Source organism: Pocillopora damicornis, chromosome 6 (assembly GCF_964200805.1).
Source record: "Pocillopora damicornis chromosome 6, jaPocDami1.2, whole genome shotgun sequence".
In the NCBI taxonomy this organism is placed as follows: domain Eukaryota; kingdom Metazoa; phylum Cnidaria; class Anthozoa; order Scleractinia; family Pocilloporidae; genus Pocillopora; species Pocillopora damicornis.
The window spans coordinates 160,589-172,221 of NC_142675.1; the positions used below are offsets into that span (position 1 = coordinate 160,589).

Genomic DNA, 11,633 nt, shown 5'->3' on the forward strand with positions numbered 1-11,633 from the left:
TGAACAGTTACATTCCTATTATTGATTGTTACAATCAGTCTATATATGTCGGCTCACTGTAAGACCAAGCACTGCAACAACGGTCAAAACATGCCTTCTAACCGAGATCAGGCAGCCATTTACCATACGAAGACAAAATACAGCTTCTTGCTCACATTGTACAATTAAATAAGAAAGATATTGTTCGGAAAATAAAATGATGATACGTTTGTGTTGCACTAGCAACAGATCGTGTAATAATATTTACACTTCATATACTGAAGATTGGCAAATTTTAAACGGCGGATACTGGAAATATATAGGAAGTGTAATTAACGCTTTGCGATCACTAATTCTGTTCAGTGAGAATCAAATGTGTGCAAGTAACTCTTAATACCAATCTCATCGACTTTTCCCAGAAATTTCTGAAGTTCTTCTTCCTTTCCAGTCGCATCCTCCATTTTAAGTGACGGACGCCCACGAATAATAATCGACTACATGACATCTTCGTTAGAAGTTCGGATTTCTCGGTAGATCTCCGTAAAGCCCTCGTATCACCGAAGGTCATTCTTTCGTTCTTGTTATGATTTTCGCATGCAGAGTTCGAAGAAAGTGAATTTCCACGATGTTTATATTTGTTTACTGAGTAATTTTTTGTACTTTGAACCACTCATGATTGATTCTGAAGGGGCAAAAGCCCAAAAAGAAGGCTCCCTCTGATGGTTTCTCCGTCGCAGACGTGAGAGGAACTACAGCCTACAAATTTCCAGACTGCACCAATTTTGAGCAAAATTGACTCTGAAATGGCTAAGAACGCTTATCATTGTCTGGTCCCTAGCTTACAATCTCGTCAGCTTGGAATCCTCTCTCCGCGGAATTTCTCCAGGGACACTTCAGGTTCTTGTGGACTTGTGAAAAGACTCACACTACACGACAAACTTGTTCACCACGATGGATGTGTGAATACGCTACATTTCAACATGTCCGGGGACCTTCTAGCTTCTGGAAGTGATGACTTAGAAATCGTCATATGGGATTGGGCTAAAGGCAAGAAAAAGATAGCTTATCAAAGTGGACACTCGAGCAATGTCTTTCAGGTGAAATAAGCTGAGAATTGCACACCGAGAAAAATAAAAGAAACATAATTCTTAACGCTTGTTTACATCAATCTTGGAAAATATGTTATCATACTTATGTAAGGCTTTCAGTTAAATACTTTTTTGTTTTTTAGGCCAAGTTTATGCCATACACTGGTGATAGTACAATAGTAAGCTGTGCTAGAGACGGGAAGGTAAATTAAAATTGCATTTGCTCTTCATTGTTGAGACAATCATCATATTAATCCTACGTGTGATTATCAAATGGAATGAGTCAGCTGATCAATATTCCTGCATGCAGGCTTATTTTGCTAATATTCCACTAAAACTGATTACTGGCCTTTCTGGTTACCCTTACAAACTTAAGATGGCACCTGAAACTCACAGGTAAGATCAGGAGGCAAACTGGCCCATGAATTCTGCCGATTAACTCAATACTGATGGTATTGTATTTTACGGGTTTGCTTGTGACAAGTTACATTTGGTCAAAGCTACTAAATGACCAGTTTGGGTTGAAACAGTTATTGCTGTTTCAGTAAGATCTTATGTAAGAACTGACCTTGGAAATCTATCTTAAAGTTTACAATTTTTAACAGCTGTGAGAAATAGCTAACAAAATTCTATGACTATATAAATATGGTGTCTCACAGAAATCCTGAAATATCTGTTAGTTCTAAAGCAGCACTTGACCCTTTAACTCCCAAGATCTAATTGTTAATTCTCCCCTCTGTTACACATTTCCTTGTAAATAAGCTGCAAGAATTTGGTGTTAGATCAAGATAATAATTTCTATTTGAGTGGCACTATGCAAACAACCCCTTTTTCTTGCTGGTTTTTTTTTTCACTTTTTTTTAGTTGTATTTATTTGTGAAATTAAGTGGGTAAGAGATATCTACATGCATTTAAGATTTTTAGTTTATGAGTTGAAACAGTATCTGTATATTATGTTATTGGTTGATTTTAGGTACGTGTTGGTTTCCTCCATTCCTGGAGTGATGTTTGTAAGAATACCAAATGTCTTGCACAGCACAAAGGAGCGGCACACAAGGTAGAGAAACTTTGTCACCAATTTCAATTCTTTTGTTTGTGTAAATATGTACTGTAATAAGCCAGTGAGAACTCGTACAGGTGCAAAGTGGAGGCAAGTAGGCAAAATGAAAATGGCACTTGATATGTTTTGAGTGGAAGAAAAATCGTCAATGAAATATGAAGGATGTGGAAGAGCATATTGAAAGAAAAACTGCAAATCCTCTCACCCCCCTCTTCCTTTTCTCAATTGATATTTGTTATAGTGAAAGGAAGTTGTGTAAAGTTGATATAGTGACTCAATTTGTGTTATTACTAAAAGTTCCTTTCATTTATTCTTAAGCATTCTTATTTTTTAAAATTTTAGCTTTGCATAGAGCCAGGATCACCATGTGAATTTCTGACATGCGGAGAGGATGGAGTTATTTTCCATGCTGATCTCCGAGAAGATAAAGCTCACAAGTGAGATATTTAAGTTTATGTATATCAATTAATTCTGTTTTATACTTCCGAGTTGAAAATGTTTGCCTTTTAATTTACAATTGAAAACAATTCTTCTTCTCAGACTGTTTTGCTGTCGTGTTGAGGAGCACCGAAGAGTTCCTCTGTACACAATCTTTATCAATCCTCTGAACAACTATGAGTTTGCTGTGGGTGGCAGGGATCAATTTGCAAGGTGAACCAATATTGTTGCCATGAAGGCATTCCAAAATTCCTTTTTCAAGAGAGGGTTGGGGAACCACTCTTGATTGTCCAAAAAGACTCATAAATTAGTTGCTCCAAGGTATAATAAATAGGTTGAAACAGAATTTATGGTAAAATCGGCTCACGTGTTGACAGCCTTTCCTTGCTACCATGGGTATGTTTTAAAAGCCATGCCTATATATCAAGGTGGAGCTTAAGGGTATTCTTTTCACAGGAGAGATAAGTGGAAAGAAGAACTGTTCAGGGTTTTCAAGAAATATTTTAGCAGACTGAATAAATACAGTCTTATCTGTACTGAAGGGTCACCTGCAGGAATTGGGGAGGGGGGGGGGGTCACTTAATTTATGCCATATTTGACCACTAAATGTAATAACATTCGCTCCAAAATACTATTAACATTGAGTTTCAGAGAAAAACATGAATCAATCTTTACTTGAAAGGTTATTCAAATTTTGCTTTAGTGGGTCTGATTTATATGACCATTCAATACAGGTGGGGGAAAATACAAACAGGCCATAAAGACTCACTCAAAGGTCACCACTCAATAGAGGTGAAAATTACAGTGGCTGAGAGGAAACAAATTCGGGTTTTTTGACAACCATTGGCCTAATACAGGGTGATCACTTAATATAGTGCTGCTTAATACAGATTTGACTGTATAGCTCATGCAATTGAAATTTAGCCAGAGCATTCGCTAATGCCTGACAAACTCCCTGACTGCCATGTCATCTTGAGAACATAGTCTTATGAGAGATTCTAACCAACATTCACAGCACTATTAAAAACTTGAATATTTTAAATGTCCTTACTATTTTTTTTATTGCATTTGCAGAATTTTTGACAGAAGAAAACTCCCAGATGTAAGGAAATATAAATTATATTTCTGGTTGTCATGAAAATATTAACCAATTATTCTTGGCTTAGGACATGTACTTTTTTAATGTTTGTTTTTGAACAGGACAGTAAAGCTTCAGTGGAGCCTGTGAAACAATACTGTCCCCATCATCTGGTAAGTAGTCAAATTAAGCATAAAGAACTTGTTGGCATTCAGAGAACTTACGGGCAGAACTGTTGTATATGTCTGCTTTGTCATCAAAAGGTCATAAATCATTTTTCTCCTTAGATGGGAAGTAATGACATCTTTGCCAACATCACTTGCTTGGTTTATTCATATGATGGGACAGGTTTGTTCCTGCTGTTGTTGTTATTTGCGAGCACATAATTATGAATGATATAGTTGTTCATGTTATCAGATGTTTATTGGAAGCATGACTGATTGTTTTTCATCTTACTGCAGAACTGCTTGTTAGTTACAATGATGAGAACATTTACCTGTTTGATTCATACTCAAGGTACAACATTATTTATTTTATATGTGATTTCTCCAGTAAAAGATTTTATTTATTTGATTTCAATTTTTGCAGTTAAAAAGTTCTTGAGCTGTATTATGTTAATTGGAAATGTTATGTGTGCTGTAACCACAGCTGAGGTCACAAAGTCTTTTTTTCAGTTTTATTCTCTTTTTTTGTTTCCATAGTTCTGAAGCAGAATACATTAAAACTTATAAAGGGCACAGAAACAATGCTACAGGTATCAGATGATCAACCATACTCAACAGTTAGATCAATGCAGTAAATGTGATGGAATGCCAGGAGATAAATAGTTAAACTGATAGAAACAACAACTTTCCATGATGACTGTCATCTCTCTAGATTCAAAGAAGAAGTTTTTGTGTTCTTTCTAGGTGTGATACTCTTCTTTCCTTTTTTATTTTTAGTTAAGGGGGTAAACTTTTATGGTCCACAAAGTGAGTACATTGTTAGTGGAAGTGACTGTGGCCACATTTTCCTGTGGGACAAAGAAACTGAGGAAGTGGTACAATTCCTTGAGGGAGATAACACTGGTGTGGTAAGGGGTTTAACTACTACTAGATAAGACAATGTAGACTGCACATGCAAGTCAGGAAAGTAAATTGATATATGGTGACAGATCTTGAAATTCTGTTTGATTTTTTTTGTTCAGTGTATGAAACCAAACTATGATTCAAGTCACTTTTTACAGGTGAACTGTTTAGAGCCACATCCTTTTGCTCCAATTCTGGCTACAAGTGGCCTTGACCACGATGTTAAGATTTGGCTGCCAACAGCAGAAGAACCAACAAGCTTAGATGGACTAAAGAAAGTGAGTAGCATCATAGTCAATCATAGCTTTGCAGCTTCTATTTTAACCTGACCAATAAAATTTATTAACTTATGATTTGTTATCCTAGGTGATTAAGGAAAATGACAAAGACAGAGAAGAAGAAAGACTTCGGCCTCATGATCCAATCAGCGAACACCTTTTATGGCTTATGATGCATCACATCAGAAGAAGCCAGGTCTGTACCTTTTGTATTTCTGTTAACCCACAAACAATTTTTGAAGGAAAAATACACTGAATATATTAGTAGTGTGTTAAGAAAAAAATCCACAGGTCCTCTTCTAATACTTCCTTAAAAAATTTTCCTTTACAGACCTGCTTTGTAAATCTTTGAAAATTATTGTGGGGATCCATTCTTTCCAGAACCTTCCCATTAGATTTTCTTCTACAGCATAGATTCTCAGCAGCTATTGCCCTCACAGATCCTCACACAAAGAATACACAAAGCAGTCATGTGGATGGTTGATATTTATTTCCTTTGCCTTTCCCTTAAAGAATCGAGGTGAAGGTGGGGAGCAAGGCAGTGATAGTGAGACTGCTAGTGATGATGATGACGATGATGAAGATGGTGAATTGGGGAACCGAGTGCAGTGCAGTCCGTCATGAATGGACATTTTATAATACATCAGATATGTAGTAAAATATAAATATGGACAAAGAAAAATTTGTGTTAAGTTTAGGCTTGTCTTGTGTAGAAATGTGAATGTGTTAGTGTAGAATAAATGCTTTTCATTCATGTAAAATGTTGATGTGTCATGTAAGGTATGCCAAATAACATTACATCATCTGATCACTTTTCTTTAAAAGGTTTTGAAGAGTTTTGGTTCTAAAATCAGTTCTGTTTGTTCTAAGTTCTAAGGATTGCCCTTTTTTCTTCTTCTTTTTTTTCTTATTCTGAATGTTCCACCAACCAAACTATGTATAAGGTGCAAAGCCTTTCAACCAACTGATTTAACTCTCTACAAAGAGTATATTTTTTGTTACATGTGAACATCCATACAATTTTGCAGACATAAAAGTAACTAAGTATTAATAAAGGTAGACATGCCTATTACTTGGTAACTATTTTTAAAATTTGAAGAACCACTTTCAATTTTTTTGGACAATTTTTTGTTTCAATTTATTGTAATTATTCATCAGAAGTCAGGAGTTCATTGGCAGAAGTCTGTGAGATGTCCAAGAAATACCTTTCAGTGGTAGTCTTTACACTTAGCAGACAAAATTAATCCCAATGTTCATATACTACCCAAACTGTTTTTGTTCCAGTGGGTTTTTTTTTCTATAACTATTTATTAATTTGTTTTTTGTTAAATTGCTCACCAATCAGTTCAGTGTTACTCAGTTGGTAGATCATCTGAATGTGAAATCAGAATGTTGGTGCATAATTTTTTCTTAGGCCAGCTCTCATTACAAATGTTTGAAGTGTTCTTTCTTTAGAACTACATTTCACTTTAAATTTGAAATGTAATCACATTTTGGTGCACTATTCTTGTTAACACGGCAATGGTTGATGAGGAAATTCTAACTAATTATGGTCAACAAAGTGTTCAAACATGTCTTGTTACAAATTTAAAGTGGTTGTCCAGTTTGTAAAAAGACATCTAAGCAACAAATTAGTTCTTCGTTTAGAGTATAAACTTGAAGCTGACTTGTCAATCCAGCTTTATCCACAGGCTGAGAAAGGACTGACCGTAAGTTGAATTTTTTCAGGAAAAATGAAAATCCAGGTTTTGTACTTACCTCAGGTATGATTAACAATTGAACGTCGGTGTTTTTGTCAGTACTAACCAGCCCAAATTTCTTTCTTTAAAAACTTTGTTTAGCTTGATGGTAAACCTTTGTATATTGAAGATTTCTTGGATGCAAATCATGTTGATCATTTTCAAAATTTGCATCAAGTTTGTTGAAACATGTTGTAGCATAAATTAAGTGCCCAGCACTGAAAGTAAAATTAAATATTAAGAGGGTGCTGTATGGATTTTTCATTCATTTATTGCAGACCAGATTTAGTGATTTAGCTTCTTAGAGAACTGTACCTCTACCTCTCTTATTTTGGCTTGGCTTTAGGCATTGTTCAAGGCCAGAGATCATTTTCTTACCTGAAAAGACTGGCATGCCTGTCTGAGTCTCTAGAAAGGACTGCCTCTTATGACAAGATGTTGACATTCTTCTGTCAAAATATCATGATAATCAGACATGGTTTGATGCTACTCTGGTTTAAAGATTTGATAAATGTTACTGAGAAGTTACAATTCATAGACCCAATGTCTGGACACTCCTGTCTTGTGCCTTCGTCAGGGGTGGTCTAATCACTACAACCAGAGGTCCTTATTTTTTGCAGCTATTAGATTACCCTGGATGAAGGAACTAGATTGGAGTGTCAAAACGATGAGTCTATGAATTGTAATTTCTCGGTTACATTCATTAAATCTTTAAACCAAAGTAGCATCAAACCATGTCCGGTTGTCCACCTGTTTGCCTTGTGAACTTTAATATGTCAGATCATGATGGCATTCAAAATAAAATGTCTTGGGGCTCAGTTGATGAAAAATGCAGCAGTTTCATAACCCTCTGTTTGTGTTACCTACAGACCAAAACTATCAATTCCTTTATCACAATCACTCTCTTAAGTTTTTCATACCCCTCACCCTCCCCCTCCCCCCCCCCCCTCACCCCCGCCTTGTCCGTTTTGTCTTATAGTCGCCCATAATTGCGACTCGACTAACCACTGACCATTAACAGGCATCAAACATCTCTCGGGTTATCGTATATGAAGTAGTATAAAGTGCCTTTTCAGATAGAGCTTCCCTGGGAACGAGAGATGGCGTTTTCCCTTAAACTTTTCCCTTTAGTATGAATGTTTCATTTTTTTTTAGTGGATTTTTAGAGTAGATACTCGGTCATCTATGGCTGGCTATATCGAACGCGATGAATGCTGTCTGTTTGTTGGAAACCTTGACTCCCGAGTCACAGAGGAAATACTATGGGAACTGTTCTTGCAGGTGAGAATCTATTACCAGCCTGGCTCTGGTCTAACGACAGTCAGCGAAGAGGGCTCCGTTAAAATAATTTTTCTGCTTCACCTATGATAACCCTGTCTTGAAATACCTGCAATGAAGGATTTTACGACTATTATAACTCGGGTTTTGTTACGAGGACTTATAAATCTTTGTCATGATGACGTCTTAATCTATCGCAACATGTGATATCTGAAATTATTATTGTTATGGTTATATACCAAAACCCGAAATAACAGAACGAAACCAGCGAAATGAAACCACCGAAAGTAACCAAACCAAATACCGAAAAACGGTAGAAAGAAGAGAGAAAAAAAAAACGTATTACTAAAACGTTGGTTTTCTTGACGACAAGGAAAGTAGGTGAAAAGCAGACTACATTCGGTTTGTAACTCGAGTTACAGGATACCGTTGCTTTAGTCTAGAATTAGACAGGCAAGTTAATGTAAAGTTGGTTTACCTTGATTTTCAAATGAAGCAATTATCATTCATATGTTCACTCACATATGTCCACATTATGCGTCCATGCACATGAAGCCTCGGCCAGAGAACGCAAGTGATTTCCGTCAGTTGCCAGTGAGTGTAACTGCTCCCATTTTCAGCTCCCTAGCCTTCGTTTCCCTTTCTACAGTTCTTCTCAAAGTTTCATTGGGTGGAGCCACTCATTCTTCCTATGGGAGGTGGGTGATTGTGGGTAGGGTAAGTACTAAAATGTGGAACGACCTAAAACCACCTAAAACCACCTACAACCATCTACAACCACCTCAAAAGTTTCAAAAACGACTTACAACCACCTCAAAAACATCTACAGCCACTCGCAAACTATCTAAAACCATCTAAAACAAGGCATAAATGTCTTAAATAAGGCGAAATGACAACATGTCACGTACATGAAATACAAGAATCGAATGAAACCTCCACCTGCCCCTGAAATCTTACCCTCCCTGGTCCCATGTATAATTAACCATCTCACGAAATGAAATGCGAGAGCATGCCAATTATATTTTTTATTACTTTAGTGGTAAAAGACCTAAAGAACTTTACAAAATGAACTATCAAATTACAAAAAGTAATAGAGTAAAATAACAAACTTGTAGTCAAGACTGACTTGACTTGGTTTTTTTCTACCCTGGGTACCAGCAGATGTTTTGGCTCACATCTAGAAAAAGTATGAGTTAGAATGATCATTAGAAATATTTCAAGCGAACTGTGCAAACATTTGGAATCTTCCTTTGGCACAAACGCCATCATGCTGGTATTCATACAGCATGCAGTTGTGCCACTTATGCAATGGTGCCACTTATGTAATAGTGACTCACGTTTTGCTCCAATTACATTTCCATTGCTGAGATTATAAATGGAGAAAAACACTACCTTAGACCATTACATAATCAAATGAAATGTGAGCCAAAACGTCTGCTAGTAAAGTTCTTCAGGTCTTTTACTACTGAGGTAATAAAAAATATAATTAGCATGCTCTCACATTTCATTTCGTGAGATGGTTGATTATACATGGGACCAGGGAGAGTAAAATTTCAGGGGGAGGTGGAGGTTTCATTCGATTCTTGTATTTCATGTATGTGACATGTTGTCGTTTCGCCTTATTTAAGACATTTATGCCTTGTTTTAGATGGTTTTAGAAAGTTTGCGAGTGGCTGTAGATGTTTTTGAGGTGGTTGTAGGTCGTTTTTGAAACTTTTGAGGTGGTTGTAGATGGTTGTAGGTGGTTGTAGGTGGTTGTAGGTGGTTTTAGGTTGTTCCATGTTTTAGTACTTATCTTGTGGGTAGAGCTGACAGAGGCTGATCCATTGCAGTCTTATTCTCTGGACCTATTAGGTGATGGGTTCTGTTCCTATTTATCTGTGCTGCTCATTGTTGGAGAAGGTTTTTAAGTCAAAAGATGCAGAGAATTCTTCGCAGACATCTGTTCTGGAAGACTGCTAGCTTGTGTCTGATGGTCATCATCTTTCAGGATTTTGCTCTATAAAAGAGCCTCTTGAAGTAATGTGAGGAAAACTGTAAAAACTAACCTCTCCACTACTAACCCAAAAAAATCAGAGACCTTAGGGCTCCAACACATACTTAACAACACCAGGCAAAACTTGAACATGGTCCCAAGAGAAACTAGTAGTAATACCAAGACATTATCAGTGGTTCACTGTTTTATTGCTGAGTTTTACTCTCTCCTCTTGCTATCAGCATTAGCCAAAATGCCATCAGTGTTCTTTCTTGATGAATTCAGTTGCTAACATGTTTCAGTCTCTGTGAGACGGTCTTAATGTGACTTTAGGGCCTGAATATCTGACTCAGGATAGGAGAAATTGTGTGAGAGTTTTGGGGCTATTTGAGAATCAGACCTTATGCCCTGATTGCAAAAAAAATATCTCAAGGGAAGGCTATATTTTCCTGGACATTCCATCCTTCACTTGCTCAGCATAATCTTATCTTGGTCAGTTTGCTTGTGTACACAAACCTTCTCCTATTTTAGTGGTTTTCTTTTGTTTTTCAGGGTTTGGTACATGTTAATGTTGCCACACAGATCAGGTTCCTTTTGTGTGTTATATGACTTGACTTATTCATCTGTTTACAAAATCTTTTATCCCTTAATCAGTTATTTATCAGTTGAAAATATGACTTTTCTCTTATATTTAGGCTGCTCCTTTAAATGCTGTCCATATTCCTAAAGATAAAGAAACAGGAAGAAATAAAACCTTTGGTTTTGTCAGTTTATCAGAGGTAGTCTCTGTACCCTTCACCATCAGTCTGTTGAATGGTATCACATTATATGGCAAACCAATAACAGTTAAACAAGCTCAAGGGAATACAAACTCTCCATTAAATCAAAGTGTATCAAATTCTGGTTATGGAATTTTGCCACCTAGAATGTCTCCATTTGAAAATCAAAATGGACAACTGAACATGTTTTCAAGATCAGGAAGTCAAAGTCCAATGTCAGATCTTTCACCATTCAATAGACAGCCATTTTTTGACCATCATAACAGACAGATGAGTGCACAGTCCAGTCCAATTCCTTTGATATCATCACCTCCTGTCAGAAGTGAGATTGAAAGTAATTCCATAAATTCTTATACCCGGCCTAGAGGTCCCTGGGATATGATGTCCCCATGGCAACAGAATGCAACAAGAAATCAAAACTTTGGAAACTATGGATACCATTCAACTCCTTCACAAGGCTCAGCTTACAGCCAGGGAACACCCCACGCACAAGGACGATGGAGAAGATGATAAGTAGAGAGAGATAGTCTAGTGTGAGAATTCAAATTCAACATTTTTTTTAATTTCCATGGAACTGATAATAATTTTAAACCATCAATGACTTGTGCATTTAACATTTCTGAGGAAAATCGTATAAAATTGATTCTGTCTAGGAAAGTGTCAAGCCAGCAGGCCCTAACCCCAGGAATGGCTGGCAGTATGACTAGTTTAACCCTTTAACTTCCATAAGTGACCAAGACGGAATTTCTCCTTGAAAAATCAATACACATTCTAGCAGAGAAGTGACGAAAATAAAGAAAAATAACCATTAGGGGATTACTAGTTGATCAAATACCAAATTCTTCAAACCAACATAAGAATCGATCGCTCTGAC

At 36.7% G+C, this 11,633-nt stretch overlaps 3 protein-coding genes across 4 annotated transcripts in view; 2 read left to right on the forward strand and 1 right to left on the reverse strand.

Annotated features, from left to right (window-relative positions):
- The window catches only part of LOC113686271 (tetratricopeptide repeat protein 12), a 17,510-nt gene extending 17,007 nt beyond the window's left edge, over positions 1-503 (reverse strand). The window contains exon 1 of the mRNA XM_089209403.1: positions 377-503. Within this exon, the coding sequence (XP_089065529.1) occupies positions 377-440 (64 nt within the window). The 5' untranslated portion in view covers positions 441-503. The remainder of the gene's footprint in view (positions 1-376) is intronic.
- LOC113686273 (DDB1- and CUL4-associated factor 8) lies at positions 478-6,980 on the forward strand. Of its 2 annotated transcripts, none has more exons than XM_089209396.1 (14): positions 478-1,076; positions 1,211-1,270; positions 2,041-2,124; positions 2,470-2,564; positions 2,668-2,778; positions 3,640-3,667; positions 3,766-3,816; positions 3,931-3,991; positions 4,105-4,159; positions 4,345-4,397; positions 4,585-4,715; positions 4,869-4,988; positions 5,077-5,184; positions 5,320-6,980. In XM_089209396.1, exons 1-14 carry the CDS (start codon positions 783-785, stop codon positions 5,338-5,340), a joined length of 1,272 nt encoding a protein of 423 aa, XP_089065522.1. In that variant the 5' UTR covers positions 478-782; the 3' UTR covers positions 5,341-6,980. The 2 variants fall into 2 exon arrangements, with proteins under 2 accessions (XP_089065522.1, XP_027059677.2); XM_027203876.2 differs by having other exon boundaries at positions 5,502-6,980.
- A 734-nt stretch (positions 6,981-7,714) lies between these two features.
- On the forward strand, positions 7,715-11,570 carry LOC113686337 (RNA-binding protein 7). The gene is made up of 2 exons (XM_027203947.2): positions 7,715-8,008; positions 10,676-11,570. Exons 1-2 carry the CDS (start codon positions 7,913-7,915, stop codon positions 11,267-11,269), a joined length of 690 nt encoding a protein of 229 aa, XP_027059748.2. The 5' UTR covers positions 7,715-7,912; the 3' UTR covers positions 11,270-11,570.
- The last annotated feature ends 63 nt before the right edge of the window (positions 11,571-11,633 follow it).